This window comes from Syngnathus acus, chromosome 15 (genome assembly GCF_901709675.1).
Source record: "Syngnathus acus chromosome 15, fSynAcu1.2, whole genome shotgun sequence".
NCBI lineage: Eukaryota > Metazoa > Chordata > Actinopteri > Syngnathiformes > Syngnathidae > Syngnathus > Syngnathus acus.
In genome coordinates this window covers 11168232-11187066 of record NC_051100.1, presented here as the reverse complement: position 1 = coordinate 11187066, position 18835 = coordinate 11168232, and the positions used below count along the sequence as shown (strand labels likewise).

Sequence of the window (18835 nt, the reverse complement as noted above, 5' to 3'; positions counted from 1 at the left end):
GTTCTGGCTCGCAGACTGTCACCAGATTCCTGAGACGGTGGGTCTGGCGTCTCAGTTATACCGGGAGCTGATCTGCGTGCCGTACCTGGCCAAATTTGTGGTGTTTGCCAAAATGAATGACCCGGTGGAGGCGCGCCTCCGCTGCTTCTGCATGACGGACGACAAAGTGGACAAGACTCTCGAGCAGCAGGAGAACTTTGAGGAGGTGGCCCGCAGTAAAGACATTGAGGTGGGACTTCCCCAAATTTGACCCGACTTGAGTGGCCCCAAATCTGATTTGATTATTAAGAGGTGTCAACATGTCATCGTCCTGGTTCAGGTTCTGGAGGGGAAGCCTATCCATGTGGACTGCTATGGCAACTTGTCTCCGCTGACCAAAAGTGGACAGCAGCTTGTATTTAATTTTTACTCTTTCAAGGAGAACAGACTTCCATTCAATGTGAAGGTACGAGTTTTTTGTTGTCGTTTTTTCAAAATTATTATTCATGTCATTTTCATCAAAACAAGTTCTTCCTCCAAAATTGATTCTTTTTTTCTACTGTGGACAAAAAAATCCGGTAAAATTGTCAATCAGAGCTAGTAGAAATTCAATTACAAAATTAAAACTCTTCTGCAACCAAGGAGTGAATTACATTTTGTGTTTCTTCTACAGACCCGAGATATGGGTCAGGAGCCCTGTGGCCGCCTGTCGTTCCTGAAAGAACCCAAAAACTCCAAAGGTCTTCCGCAGACTGCCATTTGCAATCTGAACATCACACTGCCGACTCACAAAAAGGTAGGCATCAAGTCATCAAGTGTCCCTAAGCACACGCCGTCCCCCTTTTTGCCTCATGTCACCTCACCCACACGGTACTCAATCTCTCGCTCATTGGGTTTCGCAGCTGACTGCCTATTTGCGTGTTTTTTTTATCACGCATATGAAGCCAGTCACAAGACCCCACAAAGTATATCTCTGTCGCTATTGCGCTCTGCTCTGCTCTGCTCTGCTCTGCTGCTGCCCAGCCAGCTCTTTGTTGTTTTTTTGCCTGCTATGTTTTACTCTTCTCATCATGATGATGATGCAAGCAGGTTTTCCCCCTGATGTTTTCTGTTTTCCTTGTTTTGCTGCTCCATTTGTCATCATCTTCATCTCACGACAATATCGCCGCTCTCCATTTTGTCATCTCTCTCCCCCTGCTCCTGCCGCAATGCATCTTGGGAATCCCACAGGAAATGGAGTCCGATCCCGACGATGAGGTAAATAGTCTCTTCATCAACACACAAACAGCTGCTTCTGTTTTTTTTCTGTGTCCCTCTGTTGGCTTGTACGGAGTAAAAATGCTTGCCGCATGAATGGTACTTATTTCAGTCAAATTATTTTTGATTTAGTGCCTTCTCACCACTTGTCCCCCTTTGCATAGACACGCTCAACAACTATAAGATGATCCCATTTTTTTCGTCCAATACTTTAATCTTTATAAAGTGGAATCTTTTCACTAACACTGACAAATAATAGTAACTCTTGCAATTTATGGATTTGATAAATACTGTCATGAGCCCTCGACGTTAAAGAATAAAAAGACAAAGTGGTTGCAACAATGGTGACTCGCCCGAAACAGGTCATTTTCCAACTAAATTAATGACTTAACATTATTTAAGTAAACATAACCCCATGAGCATATTTTTACGATGAAACATCTTTTGTTTTTGTTTCAGAATGAAAGGCCAGAACGACGCCATACCTTTGCCTCCTTAGCTTTGCGTAAGCGCTACAGCTATTTGACCGACCCTGCGGCCAGTGAGTTGCCTTTTTATTTTAATAACTTGCATGACAAAAACAAATCAATAGATTTTCCACATAATTAACACAATCACTTGAACTGTGTGAAGGTCCCTTTATTGTAGTCTTGCTGTTGCTTACATGTATCCAGAGGGAGTTTTGCTCATGAATCATTTCTTCTCCCAGCTCAACAAACATGGTCATCCGACCTGCATGGTTTTAATGTGTGTCAAGCTTGGCTACTGCATTTTGTGCCACTTTTCGGCAGGTCAACATTATACATGTCATTCGTTGATTTATTTGGACCAAATGTGTTGTTTTATTTGCATTGTATGAACATGTTGAATTTATTTTGTTTTTATTCATTCGGTGGCCATTGTTGTCTTCTTATTGGCTTTGTGACTGTATGGCTGAGAATACTTTACAGGTTGCACTTTACAGTTTAATGTTGATATCATTTAGGTGCATTGTTCTCATTATTCTTGCCTGCTCCATCTTCAACATTTTGGATTTAATTTCAAGATTTTCAAAGTCATTCAGTGGCTGTCACAAAATAGCAGAAAACTAACAAATCGGTGCTCATTTAACTTCCAATTTACAGTTTCGTTGTTGTAAAGTGCATCCTCATTCTTAAACCTAAGTTGTGGCCAAACACGTGGATATTGTAATGCTTTTTTTTTTTTACTTGTGGGGTCATTCTCTGGCATTGAAAATAAATGAAATGTAAGGAATTGCATGTCAAGAAAAAATGGAGAGTAAAAGGCACGCTAGTCTCAACAAGTCAAACAAGCTCATTAAGCACATCAAAAGGCAATGGAAATGTACTTTTCAGTTGTTTTGTTCGACCACATCATGCATTTTTGTCCCTCCCCCACACACACGCATTTTGTCATGTATTTTTATTTTGAGATGTTCACTTTTCACGTCATCCTGAGTGTGTAAAAGGGACCTTCTGTAATCTACAAGTACATTTTGTCTTGCTACTCGTAAGTGATGCTGTTTCTGACTGAATTTCTCCTTTTTTTATGTTTTCTTTTTCAATTATTTTACCTTCTGCTTTCTGTTGCCTCCTTTTTTTTTTCTTTTTTTTTTGAATTATTGAAGAAACATCCGATCGAAGTCCGCAAAGAACACAGCCTTCTGGCTACCCTCACAAACCGGTCTTTTCAACGAGATCTTATCAGGCGTGGCCGCCTGTTCCTGTCGCCGTCCCTGGTCAAGCCAAGTCTGGGTTTGGCTCCCTCTCCAGCTCCTCGTCCAACACACCTTCTGCCTCTCCACTAAAGTCTGTCTGGTCCATCAACTCGGCCTCTCCCATTAAGACAAACATTCCCGGATCCCCTGCCTCTTCTGTTAAGTCAGTTAGTGACATGGCCTCTCCCATCCGATCGTACAGAACCATCTCCTCACCCATAAAAACGGTAGTCCAACATGCTCAGTACCCAGGCCAGGTTGCCCACAGTCCCCTGGCGTCACCTGCAAAAAGTGCTTCAGACAGTTCCTCAATGAAAGGTTTTGCAGCATCGTCAGCCAGGACTTCCTCTACAGGAGGAAGTCCTCTTCTTGAGAGGACATCAATAGCCATGACACCTCCAACATCTCCCAAATCATGCCTTAGTATGTTCAGTTCCCCTCTGTCATACAAGACCGTTGTGGGGGGTTCCACTGGTACAACGGTATCATCGTCCTCACCGATCAAAACAGTCCCCGGCCTCTCCTCTGTCCGTTCCTTTCCCTCAGACGTGTCAGGCCCCGCGAGGAACCTCTTCTCCTCAGTGTCGTCACCACTCAAATCCAACAGCACACCAAGTGCTGCAGCTCTGATCAATGGAACAGCGTCACCAGCGCAGTACCACTCCCCCTCCCCAACCTCTCTCCTCGCCAGCAGTCTCCAGGAAAGAATACAAGCAACCACTAATGCCGCCACGACAAGCGTCAACGCAGCATTTGATGAGGTTGAAAAAACATTCAATTCTTGCTCAGCTGGGTATGGCACCTTAAAGTCATTGTCCTCCTCTGCATCGTCCTCATATCAGTCCATCAGATCCTCCGCATCCAGTTCCCTTTACAACTCACTAAGGTCCCCTCCTAAAGCCACCACGGCTGGAACATCCAGCACAGTGACGGTCCCTGTGTATTCTGTTATCAATGTACTACCAGAGCCCCAGTTTAAAAAGCTGCCTGAGGTGTCCAGGTCAACTGCTGCTATTCTGTCCCCACGCAAGACTGTGCCCGCTGAGATGAATCCTCAGTTGCAGTCGTCGTTTGCCAGAAATCTTTCCCCTACCAAATCTCCACTTCTCTCATCCGGTTTAAAGTCAAACGTGACATCCCCGTTGTCATCCAGCCAAGAAATTCTGAAAGATGTTGCGGATATGAAAGAGGACTTAATACGAATGTCAGCCATTTTGCAGACTGATCCGAACTCTAATACAAGTAAAGGATTTCAGTCTGGTTCTGCGGTGAAAGTAGACGATGAAGAGCCATACCGGATTGTGGAGAAAGTCAAGCAAGATCTGGTAAAAGTGAGTGAAATCCTGACTAAAGACGCGGCCAACGAGCCTATGGCAAGGGGGACCTTAGATGACATACACTTCTCAAAAGTACCTGTTGAACAGCCGCCAAGCAACTGGAGCTATCCCCCAAGATATGAGACAGTGGTTCCTCAAGCAAAAGCAAAAACAATTCAAGATAGAGACTTCAACCTTTCGAAGGTTGTGGACTATTTAGCCAATGATGTTGGTAGCAGTTCTTTCTCCAAAATGCACGACACAAAACATACAACAGATGAAGGCAAGAGAGAAGCGGATGGCAGGGAAAAGCAAAAACGTGTTCTAAAACCCGCCATTGCAGTTCAAGAACAAAAGCTCAAAATGCCTCCAACAAACATGCGATCACCCCCTTCAGACAGAGAACCAGCTAAAGTGGCTGATGCTCTTTTTGGAACGGACACAGTGCTGGAACCCACGGATGATTTATATCATGAACAGGATAAGAGCCCCCTCTCAGACAGTGGCTTTGAGACCAGAAGTGAAAGGACTCCTTCTGCCCCTCAGAGTGCTGAAGGCATGGGCCCAAAGGCCCCTTTCCAGGACATCCCCGTTCCCCCGGTAATCACAGAGACTAGGACTGAAGTTGTTCATGTTATCAGGAGCTATGAGCACCCTGAGGATAACAAACAACTGGCAATGGTGGAGGGAAATCCCATCAGATATATTGATTCTGAGTCGAAAGGACATGTCAATCAACCTCCATCCACCCCTGAGCTTAGTAAGGGCTATTCAGTTAAAGGTGCCCCTGATGAGGACCCGATGGGCAAAGGCATTCGGTTGAAGGAGGAAACTCACATCACGACCACCACCAGGATGGTGTACCACAAACCTGGCAGTGAAGCCGTATCAGAGAGGTGTGAGGAAACTATGTCTGTTCATGACATAATGAAGGCCTTTCAATCAGGAAAGGATCCTTCTAGGGAGCTTGCGGGACTCTTTGAGCACAAATCGGAGGAAATCTCGCAGCGAGTCTCTGAAGACATCAAACCAAAGGTTGAAAGAATAATTGAAGTACACATTGAAAAGGGAAATAAAACAGAACCAACAGAGGTCATCATCAGAGAGACTAAAAACCATTCTGACAATGAAATGTATTACTACCCAGAAAACAGACCAGACGACAGGGAAACTGTCGAACATCCTGTCTATTTTGACTCCTCCAAATTTAGCAACACCATGACACACGATGATAGTCGCCCTAGTTCAGCCCAGTTAATGGCAGACGAGTCGTATAAGACCTTGAAACTGCTTAGCCAACAATCCGTGGAGTACAATGAGGATGAATCCTCAGAGTTAAGAGGAGAATCTTATAATTTTGCTGAGAAAATGTTATTATCAGAAAAGTTTGACCAATCCCTTCCTGACACCGAGGAAAAGTCTCACTTCCCCTCACCAGACAGAAGTCGAAATGAGGGTAGGCCCGTAGGCCCAAGAACAGAATATATTTTTCGCTCGTCACGAAATGTGTTTGATACGTCAGGAAGAATGACAAATGCTGATGATACCTATGACACAATGACACTTTTGCAGCACTCTTCTCAGCATGGTAGCCCAAAGCAATCCATTTGGATGCGCGTCTCAGCAGACGAGACAGAGAGAAAGGAAAGAGAGCAACTCATGTATGAGGAGAGAGTTGATAGAACCGTAAAAGAGGCAGAGGAAAAACTCTGTGAGGTATCACAATTCTTCAGAGATAAGACAGAGCAGCTCAATGATGAACTCTCCTCTCCAGAGAGAAAATCTCGCAGACCAGACTTTAGGGAATCACGATCCGGACCTAGTTCCACACAAAGCAGTCCAGAACGATCAGTTTATAGAAATGGTGCTAGTGGAGAAGAATGGAGCAGAGAAAGACTAAGAGATAAGTTTGGCTCCAATGATAGGAAATGTGCCAGTTTACCTAGTAGTCCGGAGAGGAGAGTACTGCTGCAGTACAATGATTCAGACTCTAGAAAGCAGGGAGACGGGGAAATTGAAGGCTCAAAACTTTTGCATATGTCTTCTTCTAAAGTAAGCGCGGTGAGGCTTAAGTTTGAACAAGAGGCTCAAAGACAAGATAGGGGTTCTCAGGGTCGCCAAAATTCTAATCAACCCATAAGGAAGCTCCACGAGAGTAAGCTCCCTGTCTACCAGGTATTTGGTGGTTCTAACATTCCCAAAACACCAGAGAGTCCATTAAGCCAGAGAAAAGTTCAAGACAGTGAGTCCAAGTGTTCACCCGTGCATCAGTCCTGTGGGAAAAATCAGGAAGATCAGAAGTTATTCAAAACATGGGAGAACCAAGGCTATGGTAACTATAAACCCCAATCCCCCAAATTATCACCAACATTAGTTCGTGATTCTCAAAAAGATGACAACAATAGTGATTCACAAAGGCAAGAAACCACCAAGAAAATTATTTACACTGAATTTGTTGTACGAGAGAGTCCAAATAGCAATGACGGTCTAAAAAAAAACTCGGAATCACAAATTCCTGTAAGAAAGTCCTCTAATCTTTCAGAAAATCGCAGATCCCAATCTTTAAAATTAGATCCCTCTGTTGAAACACATGAGAAAGAAGGCTCTCGCACGCCCGTTCTAGTTCGAAACCCGATACATGGTAGCTTTGAGTCTAACAAATCTACTTGCGGATCGTCAGGGAAATCCACGGACTCAGACTGTAGCCAGTCAAATATCACTTGTAACGGTGTTGACAGTGACCAAATAGAGTATTTGGATCATGGAACTCCTGCAATTGTCGCAGAAGGTTTCAAAGATATCAAACCCCTACCTGTGTATGTCAGCATTCAAGTAGGCAAACAGTACGAGAAAGAAACGGCTACTGGGCAGCTCGGAACTTACAAAAAAATTGTAAGCCATGAGAGTAGGACAGTACATGAGACCAGGGGAACATTTTACACTGTCAAACAAAAGGAGTCTCCTCAAGGTAGTCCAGAAGATGACACTCTAGAACAAGTGACGTTAATAGACAGCTGTGGAAAGAGGCCCGTTACTCCCGAGGCGCCAAGCTCAGAGGATGTTAGCCTGAACTCAAGAATGCCTGACTCTGTGATTGGCTCCACGGCTGGCATGCCATGTCCAATCCCAGAGGAGTCGGAAGAGGAAGACGGCAAGACCTTCATCTACAGAGAGCCAGCAAGGGAAAAATCTAAGCAAGCAGCTCCAGAGAATCACAGCAAGAAACAGGAAGCAGAGAAACAGAAGTTAAAAGGGGAGAAGGGAGTTCCATATATAGAGTTTCCACCACCACCTCCTTTGGACACGGAGCAGTCAGAGCCTGAGAAAAGAAAGTCTTGCGCATCCTCCGAGACGGAGACGGAAATGATGGAAGTAAACCTCCAGGAGGAGCATGACAAACACTTCTTAGCTGAGCCAGTCATCAGGGTCCAGCCTCCATCTCCCATTCCTCCCGGAGCTGATAACAGTGACTCCAGTGATGACGAATCTGTATTCCATCCCATCCCTGTCAAAAAGTACACCTTCAAAATGAAAGAGGAGGGAGAGAAACGCTCAAAACAACGCAAATCGGAGAAGAATGGAAATAAGGAGGCTGGGGTCAATGGTGTCGTGAAGGGGGAAGAAGCCGACTTAGAACATAATGGGAATGACCAATCCATCACTGACTGCTCCATTGCAACCACTGCTGAATTTTCCCATGACACAGATGCCACTGAGATTGACTCATTAGATGGTTATGATTTTCAGGATGAAGACGACGGACTGAGTGAGGAGCCAAAAACATCCGGTCTATCCAATGATGGAAAAGCAGCTGATCGCTCCTTTGGTCAGTCTAAGCTGGAAGTGATTGAGGAAGAGAAGTGTGAGGATGGGAAAACCAATCCGTCTTCGACAAAAAGCAGTGGGCAAGAAATAGATTACACCCTTGAAGGCAGACATCCAGAAAGGCAGACCTTCGCAGATCAGTACTTTGGCTACCAACTTGAAGAGGAGCTCAACTCAACCTTTAAAACGGTAGCCACAAAAGGCCTCGACTTTGACCCCTGGTCCACCAAAGGGAGCGATCACGATGGAGTTTATGACTCCAAAACCAAAGACGAAGATCCCAAGCCCTTTGGTTTATGTGTGGAGGACAAATCACAGGCTACAACACCCGACACAACCCCTGCTCGAACACCGACTGATGAGAGTACACCAACTAGTGAGCCTAACCCCTTCCCTTTCCACGAAGGGAAGATGTTTGAGATGACCCGCAGTGGTGCTATTGACATGAGCAAGCGGGACTTTGTTGAAGAAAGGCTTCAGTTTTTTCAGATTGGTGAGCATTCCTCTGACCCTCTAACAGGGGAAAGGGGGAGAGGGGGCAAGATCCTTGGTGTAATTTCCTCTCAATCAAATACAGGGGAGAGGGCCACAGTAGAGGGGAAGGTGAAAATTGTAGACACAACCACAGGCAGCAACACACCACCAGCAGCAGCAGCAACAGCAGCAACAGCGACATGCAACCCTTTGCACCCTGGCAGTGATACTGGCTATGCTGGTACTGAAGTACCCACCTGTGAAGCCATAGCTGAGACCGCCTCCTCATGCACAATCACAGCCTCCAAGGTTGATCCCAAATTACGCACCCCGATTAAGATGGGCATAGCTGCCTCTATAACTGTGAAAAAAGACTCAGGGGATCTGACTGATTTTAAAGCTGAGATATCAGAGAGCCAGATGGTGCCAGAATATATCAGTATAGAGGCTCAGAGTACAGAAGGCCAATCTAGCAAAGACACAGAGGCCACATCAGAGAGAAGAGATTACCCCTCTGAGAACTGCAACAACAATAATAACCTTGAGTCCTCCAGTATTCAGGCCAACTACATTCAGTGTGGCAGTGTGGTGTTCAATCTGCAGTCCTCCTCTGAGCCCACACTTCAGAAGGCCAGCAGGATAGAAACACTGTGTTGTAGGGAATTAGATGAGAAAGTAGAAATAGGTCAGAGCAGTCAAGTGCAGCAGCAAAGTATACCAGTTAAAGACAGTGAAGTGAAAGTGCCCAGGTCCAGGCTTCCAGTAAAAGCGTCAGGGCGGTCGATTCACACCCAGGGAACAGCCATAGGCAAGCAGAAGCCCAAACAAACAGTGAAAATTGAGACCAAGAAAAGAGGAGAGCCAGCCATTGCCAAAGTAGAACCAAGGTCTAGAATACCAGTCAAGGACATTAAAAAGGGCAGCTCCACAACCGCAGCTAGCTCATCACATTCAGTTAGGGTTACCTCGCGGCCAACAAGGCCATTGGCTAGTGAAAGAGCAGCCATAAAGTTGCCCTCGAGGTTACCACTGAAGGATAGGAATCAGCTCAGAAAGGCATCAGGTGAGGGAACGTCTAGGCAGGAGAAACGGGAGAACCCTAGCGAGGTTTGTAAACGCACCATTGAATACTTTAAAGACATTAGCGGAGAGACGATAAAGTTGGTGGACCGCCTGTCAGACGAGGAGAAAAAGAAGCAGACAGAGCAGTTGGAGGAAGACAGCACCTCCCGGAGCACCTCCCTGTCAGACACCTCGCAGCCTTCTCAACCTTCCCAGCCCTCCCACTCGTCCAGGTCCGGTAGAGGTTCCAGGGCTGAGGCCGGGGCCCCGTCCGTAGGGGCAAAGGTGGCGGCGACGGACAGGGCCTCTGGCAGTCAGAGGAGCAGGAGGAGTAGGCGGACTGGTGGGAAGGAGGGCAGTCAGGGACTCGCAGGGTCTCGAACACCTCCCATCGCAGAGATCAAGCCTAGTTTGTAAAACTTTCACACTATCAAATACATTTTATATCTTGACCTATTTCACTTAACGTTGCATGACATGTTGTGGTCATTGACTTGATTGACTGGAATGCCTGTAGCGTGTGTTGGCTTAGAACGGTAGCTATCATTGATCCATCTTCATTGATGTACTGTGTCGTGTATCGTCTCTGTTTCAAGATTCCTATCCCCCTGTACCCCCCTCCCCCACCCAATCCTGTGTGCCCTGTGCAGTAGAGTAGCAAGCCAGTTGTAGTGACTGTCACAACCTGTTTGGCAATCCCTGGTTTGTCTCTGTTCAGGGCAAAGTTGTCGTAGTTATGCTTGTAGTCTCAGAAATTTTTCATATGTCACGGTAGTTTTTGTAAAGAACACCACATAGCGCATGTTGACCATTTAGATACCGAGAACGAGCCACCCTCGATTTTTAGAACTCGGGAGTTGTGGTATGCTTTGTTTTGTGTGGTTCTCATGACACATAATGCTTGCTAAAAGGTTACATGGCATAATTAGCCGTAGACCACCACATGTAGTAGGAAATGCCTTTTCTTGCCATCATGTCAAAGAACAATTGAAACTATTTTATTTAAAGACTTAATTGAATTTTTGGAAGAATTGCAATTGCAATCCAGATATCTTGAATTGGAAAATAAAAAAGTGGCCAGAAAAGGAAACATGTGTTTATTTCTCTTATTATACGAGGACAGGAATATGCCAAGTGTTAACTCGTGATTGTCGACTGTCTCTTCAGGTCCCCAAAGTCCTTGTGAGCGGACAGATTTGCGTATGGCCATTGTAGCAGATCACCTGGGACTCAGCTGGACCGGTGAGGAACTTGCGGCGTGGTTCCGATCAGATACTTCAGATCAGATACTTCTGTACCATACAAATGTTCATGTGCTGCTTCTTAAAGGCTCAATTTGTGTGTCTCGTCACAGAGCTGGCTCGGGAGATGAACTTCACAGTAGATGAGATCAACCACATTAGATTGGAGAACCCAAACTCGCTGACAGCACAAAGCTTTATGCTATTAAAGAAATGGGTCAGTCGAGAAGGGAAAAACGCCACAAGTAAGACTCCATGTATTAATATCTTAAAATATTTACCTCCTATTAATTTGTATCATGTTGACTGAAATTGGTTCGTATGTCATTTCAGCCGACGCCTTGACGGCCGTGCTGACCAAAGTCAACCGGATGGATATTGTGACTTTACTGGAGGGCCCAATTTTTGACTATGGTAACATTTCTGGCACGAGATGCTTTGCCGATGATCATGCGGTTTTCCGGGATCAGGCTGATGGTAAAGTTTAGCTCTGATTAGCTGACCTATTACCTCTTCCTGCTACCATGTTGTTGTTGTTTTTGTTTTTGCTTGGCCCACTTTGCATGAATCATGTCCATAGTGCCAATATTTAATTCCGTCCATATCTAGAGCTGTTGAAACAACGTTGGACAACTGGCTCCGACTGTTCTCCAGAAACATTTTAATAACACGTGTCTGCTAGCAGGACTGTTTTTTGACTAAATCAAGATTGGCTACATGGCTACAGTGTGCCAGTTGTCACGAATGACCAATCTTGACAGGAGTATCCTGTTTGAAGTGCATGCGTTAAGATAGTACACAAATATTTTCCCCATGGCTAAGCTAAAGGTGGATTATGTGACTGTGTTATTCAGTTTAGTTCTCCTCGGGCCCCTCCAGTTCCTCTGAGCCTTCCTTGGATAGATGAGCTTCTCTTCCCGTTCCTCCTGCCTCCCATCACTTCCCCCTCAGCAGCACCCACTGCTGATAACAGCACATAAAAGCTCTTAATGCTTTAAGAGCCACCCCTCTGCCAAAGTCACACTATTCATTTTCCTGTTTTGTGTTTAACATCAACACTGACTTTCATTTTTCATTCTCTCCTGTTTTATTTTTTGTCTCAATCCACGCCCGCCCCTCAGTGTGTGTGATTATTCCTTTGATTCCGAGCAGTCCCGCTTTCATCCTGCACGCGGAGCAATCCATCCCGTCCCCTCCCCTCACACCTCGACCCTTGACCCCACGCCGCTCTCCTAGTTACGAGTTCTCCATTGCGCTCAAAGACTTGGCACCCCCTTCACGAGTGGAAAAACACTTCAGCTTTATACCCCCACCTCTTAGATGCCTCAACCCTGCTGATCCACGCCGATCCCCTTCTTTCCCTTTCTCACCGCATCCACCCTCCCCGATCCCACTCATCACCTCCCCAGCGCCTTCATTTGTACCATCGTCTCCCCCAACCTCCCCTGCTCCAACAGAACCAGCAGTCGATGAATTATCCCAAAGCACCTCCGAGCTCACCTGCGGTGCACCTAGCGTCTCCGGACTTTCGAGCACACCCGCTCTCCTCAACCTTGCACCCGCTCTACCGGATCATGCGTCACCCTCCATTGTCCGCTCGCCAAGTGATTCGGCCGTTTCCTCTTGCCCTGTCTCCCCTCTCTTCTTGCCCGCTGTGTCCTCCTGTGGGTCTCGTTGCACAAGCCCAAATCCCCTGTCCCCGCCTCTCCGCTCCCACTCTCCTTGCCCTGCATGCCCTTGCACTTGTCCACCTTCCCCTCGCACCCGCATTGACCCTACCTCATTGGAAATATTTATGTAGCAATATATTAGTGGTTCTCAAACAAGGGTACCCCCAGGACTCCGTGAGCAGTTTTCATATAACTTTATCTTGGGAAGTATAAATTAATGCTCGTAAGAATGACTTTTTATCCCGACAACATTTACGTAGCGATAAGTTTTGTCATGGGAATTGTCAAAATTGTTTTAATTCCTGTGGCAATTAGGGGAATTTGTGATTATTTTTAATTTGCGCTAGAATAATGAGGGGGTTCTCCACTGTAAGGGACCAAAATGTTTGAGAAGCCCTGCTTTATATTTCACCTCTCATGTTTGACATGTGAGCATGTAGCATCTTTCATAGATTCAGTCGATGTACTTTATGTGTATACACTCCAACTTAGTTCACACATTATATTGCGTAAGTCTGCTGTGCTGGTACCTCTCTCCCACTTGAGCCTCAGTGCCATTATCCTTGGTGTGGGATGGATGGATGCATTTTGCTATGTTTTCGGTTCTTAGCATGCTTTGGTGTACATTCATCATCATGTCACCCACAGATTATCAGAGCATTCTAGCCGAGTTGCATTCCCCCGCCGTCCTGCACTCCGACCCACATTTCCTGGTGCCCGAACTCCCCATCACACCCGACCCTTCCCCTGTGCACCACCAGCATCACCATTACCCGCAACCCGACTCCCTTTGGCCGACAGACTCCCAGTCTCAGCCCCCGCACTGGAGCCCAGAGATCAAAGCTGGAAGCCCACCCGAGAGTCCCCTTAGACCGTGTCAGCTTGCCCTGTCCCTTTCAGCTTTTGACCTCCCTGATCCCATTCCGTCCAAGGTGCGAAAGCCCCACATCGCCCTGAATGACCAGCTGCTTTTGAGCGAGGAGGAGGACAGATCTTATCGAGAAATGGAGCCGACCCGCAAGCCCAAGTCACGTGCCGTCCCGGCAATGTGCGAGTTAGACGTCAGCATGGCCTACTCCACATCATCCTCTTCAGTCTCGTCTGCATCGTCTGCAACTCCTTCAACACCCGACAGAGCACAAATGGAAAATGAAGATGTGGTCCAAGTGGACATGTGTGTTGAAGGACGTGAAAAGGAAGTCTCAAAAGAAAAGGTTCATGAGACAATTGCGGCAGTGGGAAAGGTATTTGTGCAAAGGTGGGTGGAGGAGGATTTGATTAAAAACGTGGAGAAAAAATGTGGGATAGTGACAAAAGATAGGTGTCAGCTGGAGGCGAGGAAGAATATTTTCACAGGACAAAAGGGAGAAGCAGAAATGAAAATTAATGTGCTGGGAGGTGGATTTGGGGGAGATGAAATAGAGGCTGAGACTTACAAAGAGGGTGTTGATGAAACAACCGAGAAGAGTGAAGAACTGGTCCACCGTGAGGACAGAACAAAAGTTGCTGAACAAGTACTGCAAGGTGAAGACAGAGGCACTTGCCAACCAAGTGACTTGACTGTTCACGAATGGGCTGAGGCCCTTTGGGAACATCAGCCCACTGAGGAGGATGGCGGAGAAAATCAAGAGATCTCGGATCTCAAGGCAGTGAAGACTGAAGAAGGCTCAGAGGAGACGGAGGAGGACCAGGAGACGACTGCCGAGGCAGCCAGAGATCTGAAGCTTCTCAATCGTGCCGAACAGCCAGAAAAAGATGTGTGCTCGCTTTCAGGTTGGCAGAGTGACTCATCCAGCGTCAATGCGGAGCCACCGACGCCGGGACGCAGCTCGGATCTGCTGGACAGGCGGGAAAGGTGCGAGTTATCCCGTTGTTGAAATTCGTGAAACTCAAAAAAACATCCGTCCTAATTGTCCGTCTCTCAGCAGCCACGAGAACTCCAGCGATTCCGTCACTTCCTCGTCCAGAGGCGAATCAGGGAGGTCCCGGCAGAACGGCGACAACTCCAAAAGCTCACCTCAGGGCGGCTCATCCGAGTCGATGAATGGCAGAAAAGAAGAGGGAACGCTGGTGTCCGAGAAGAAAGTCCAGGTAATTGTGACAAACTGATTGGAAGAAAGGTTTCTCGGACGCGAGTTTCGGCCTCAATTTACACTGCTGGTCGCGAGTGCCCAATCACTATTTGAAGGCTGGATGGAAGCCTCCTGTGACTTGTGACAGGCAGTGTGACTCCAACTGTTTCCCTGTTCATCCAAGATCTCAAAAATATGTACTTGATCTTTGAGCAGATCTGCCTATGGAAGAAAAATGTACAAGTTCTAAAGTTGCATCAACATTTGGCTAACTAACCACCTTCTTTCTCTCTTCCTGACTTTGTTCTCTTTTGAATTTGTGTCCTGATGTTTGAAATATGCCTTCTCCAGCAGCGGGTTAGTGTAGATTCCGGTTCCGAGGAAGAACATACCGTAACCACCAGAATCTTCCGACGCAGGCTCATTTTAAAGGTACCCTGCGAGCCTGGCAAAATGGCTCGGGTTGGCTTGAGTCTGGAGTGGGGTTTTTTCTGGGTGCTTCAAGTGGCTGCCTCGTTGGGTGCGAGTGGATTCAATAGTATAGGAAAGCTTCTTTGCATTCCCAAGCCTGTCCTGGCATCTCGCTTCATCTGGATGCAGTGAGTGTCATTTCTGATAGTGTGAAGCCTCTCGCGCATGGCATCAGGATCTTGCTGAGTTTGCTGTGAGAACTTTTCAAAGGGACTTTCTAGTTTGTTAGGTTGCAGTGCTCAATCTTTCCTCTTGGTGTGCTGGTGGTTTTTGTTTGCCATATTTCGATGTCTTCTTTGATGGCGCTAATGACCAAACATTCGCAGGGCGAGGAAGCGAAAAACATATCAGGCGAGTCTGTGACCGAGGAACACTACTTGGACCAAGACGGTAACTTCATCAGTAGAAAAGTAACGCATCCTTTCACATTCTTGACCCGTTCAGCTACATGGAGAGAAGCGCTTTGTGAAACCATCGGTTCTTTTTTTTTCTTTGGTTGACACACCGAGCAGGTCATCAGGAAGGTCATCCGCCGGCTCTCTAGCTCCTCGACAGACAACCACAGGGACCTTCAGAAAAGCCCCATCCTGCCGAAGGACGGGCTTGAGGTTGGCAGAGAAACCCGTCTTGGGTGCAAAATGCTGGTGGCATGCAGATCTTTTGGGTTGAACATGAGATGCTTCGTACAATGCATTTGAAGTTGTGCACCACCGTCAACCAAAAGCGCAATATCCAGCCAATTCCTATCCCGCTTACTTTTCTTCATCTAGGCCCGGTTTTGGTGTGAAACTATAAGACTACTCACATTTGCTGGTTTCAGATTGCAGTGCTTGGCTTGACGTCACCTGTGACGCAGTTTAATGATGAAAAAATACCTTGCTAACTTTCTTTCGGTGTGTCCTTGCAGAAAGACGGAGCGTCGAGGAATAGCAGACGGATGGACGACAAGAGGCCCGGAGATAAAAAGTTTCATTCCTAGGGGACGGATGGTTGTCCTTGCTACCAGGTACAGTTGCTCTATGTCTGATTATTTGAGTCATAGTTAATTTATTCGAGGTGAGCCATTTGTTCACGCGGTTGACATGTTTGTTTATTAAGGTTATTTCGAACGAGTCGTTTGTTCAAGCGGTGGACACAAGCCGCGATTAACCGAGACTGCATCGATTAGAGTGGAGGCAAATATTTGAGGAATTACAGTGCCCCCCACCCCCCCTCCCGCCGCCATGGCACCGCATCCTCGCCCACATATTCGCTCTTATCTGTGCAAAAGGCTTAGCCATGTCTGAGCATTTTTTTAGGGGAGAGGGCAAGCAGGGTTTTGTTTGCAATGGTCATGGGTGACAAAGCGCTGATGAGCAATGTTGAACGGCGTCACCTGCGCCTCTGTCTTTGTCTACCAAATCCCTGACTCAGAGCAGTGTGTCATTTCCAAAAAGAGTTGTTAGCCCGGCAGCCTCACTGTTAAGCCCCACTGCTGTTCGGCCGTATGCTACACGGTACTGCCAGTCAAGAAAAGCAGCACACCCACTGAGCATCGGGTGCTACCATGATTTTAGCTGGGGGGTTGAAACCAGGCAGCTGAATTTGTCACTTTTGTTGATTTCCTAAAAGCTTTAACTGCATGTCCTGTTTTGTGTCCACAGCCATCCAGGATCATAGTCCACAAGCCTGGGAACAGGACATACCTGAGGGCTGAGGTGTTCCAGTTTGAGGATTTGAGTCCAAGAGTCCTGCCAGCATCAACTTCCACCGACGGGACTTCACATGGCAAGAGGAGCCCAATGCCCCTCTTGACCCTACAACGCATGAGCATGAACAAACTCCTCCAACTTCCCGTCAATCAAAGGGCCCGAGAGTGGGGGGTGAACCCTCGGTCCGCGGGACCGGCTGTCGAGGATTCCGCCTCCTGTTAGGACTTTCGGGGAAAGGCCTCTCAGGGGGGAGGGGGGGCTCCTTCGCTCACATCCACACACACACACACACACGTAGGTGCAACCGTTGACCAAAGACGGCACAATCGGAAATATGAAGACACAACACAGCACGACTGCGATCTAATGGAACACGTCAGCCAATCTTCAACATGTTCAGCACTGGCCTTATAGTTTTTCTTCTTGAACCCGCTCTTGTCAGGATGTTTTGGGACATATTTTCTTCCTTTTTTTAAAAAAAAAAAAAAATACATTTTTCTGTATATAGAGTCAGAATGTGTACAATTCTTAATAAGCTTCTGCTAGGGCGGAATTTGGTCACATTGGGGTGTGGGGTCTTTTCAAGTGCTTTGGTAATCCACTGAAGCAGTTCCACTTTCCAAAGTTGTGAGTGTAACAGGTTCTTGTAAAAAATGAATAAAAATTTAAAAAAAAATAGAAGATCTACTAGATCGGGTATAACGTTTGTACGCACACTGGTTTGATTTTAACGTGAGGACGTTTCCAGAAAATTTGTGTTGGGTCATTCCCAAAGTGGGGATCTAATCCCGCAGCCTTTCAAGAGTATTTTCAAGCATGCCGGTCACATTATTTTAAGTACAATTTTTACAAGTTTGCAAAAGCACCGTATTAAGAAAAAAAGGCCCTTTTATCTGTGTGTACACGTATAGCCCAAATGTTTGTCACTGGTTTTATATTTGAAAATGGACAAGCATAGAATTCAGGAATTGTTTTTTTTTTGAATGGTGAAAAATGTGTGTGAGTGTGTGTGTAAAACTGGAGGGGCATCTCGAGAGCGTACTAACTGCAAATGTAAGCGCTAGTAGGCTGGCTCGCTGTACAACACTGTAACCGTGTATCGTGCGTTATCGGCTAGAAGGTGTCAAGAGTCTCCGTGCACTGTTTCCACCGTGTCGTCTCACAAATGCTGTGTGGTGTCAAATGACTAAAAAGGGGCATTCATTTTTCCATTATTCATCTTTTTATGGTGACGGGTTGAGACTTGATTTGAAATCCACTCACAAGTACAGATCATTTTGACTAGCATCTTGGAGGAAAAAAAACACTGGATGGTCAATAGAAGCAGTTTAAGCATCGAATAAATGTTAACGCCGTGTGGTTTTAGGCAGGTTTAATGCAGTGTCCTTTAGAATCATTTTCATCACTCGTGTGTTGGTTTTCATTAGGTCAATGTGCTCAGTATCAGTATGCTGATGCCAACTCTGTGGACATTAAAACTATGTGACTTTCTTTGGGGGGGGGGGGGGGTACACATCCCCTTGCTCCCCTTAAAATCTATCAGGGGCTCGATGATCCTTTGATACGGTTGAACTATCGATTTTGTTTCATATGTGTTTTCACCCGAGCGGACTTTTTGATGTACAATTCTTACTAACAGAGTGAAGCCATTGAAATGTAATAATAATTCTAGCACTTTGGTGATTCGAGGTCTTTTAGAGGCGATAGAGAACGGCGCAAATGTTTCAGATGTCTTTCAAGAAAGGAACAAAACAGACTCAAAATCGACCTTGAAAGGATAAAAAAATAAAATGCATTGGTTTTGCAATACACCTTCTGTTGTCTTGTGTCCTTGTGTGATGCGAAATTCACAAAATGACTTTTCATGAAAATATTTTCGTGGGTTCATCGGGAATGTTGCAAACATTAACTTAGATCAGATTGACAGAAACTTGGAGAACATGGGAACGAATTGGAAGAAGCAATTGAGCGCCTTGATGTGCCAGACTAAAAAATTCATATTTAGTGAAGAAAGCATTTACAAGAGACTGCGTTCAAGTGGGAATACACTGATGCTCGCG

General features: G+C 46.2%; 1 protein-coding gene across 48 annotated transcripts in view; it reads left to right on the top strand.

The window, feature by feature from the left end:
* LOC119134850 (ankyrin-3-like) overlaps positions 1-18586 on the top strand; it is a 69349-nt gene extending 50763 nt beyond the window's left edge. For 26 of the 48 annotated variants that reach the window (XM_037271950.1, XM_037271949.1, XM_037271945.1 and 23 more), the window contains 16 exons: positions 1-229; positions 320-445; positions 653-775; positions 1210-1236; positions 1696-1777; positions 2864-10039; positions 10798-10872; positions 10985-11116; positions 11205-11348; positions 13190-14396; positions 14467-14632; positions 14965-15045; positions 15411-15494; positions 15597-15692; positions 15992-16090; positions 16728-18586. In XM_037271950.1, the coding sequence (XP_037127845.1) occupies positions 1-229; positions 320-445; positions 653-775; positions 1210-1236; positions 1696-1777; positions 2864-10039; positions 10798-10872; positions 10985-11116; positions 11205-11348; positions 13190-14396; positions 14467-14632; positions 14965-15045; positions 15411-15494; positions 15597-15692; positions 15992-16063 (9820 nt within the window). In that variant the 3' untranslated portion in view covers positions 16064-16090; positions 16728-18586. The other 22 variants (XM_037271947.1, XM_037271972.1, XM_037271970.1 and 19 more) reach the window with 17 other exon arrangements.
* The last annotated feature ends 249 nt before the right edge of the window (positions 18587-18835 follow it).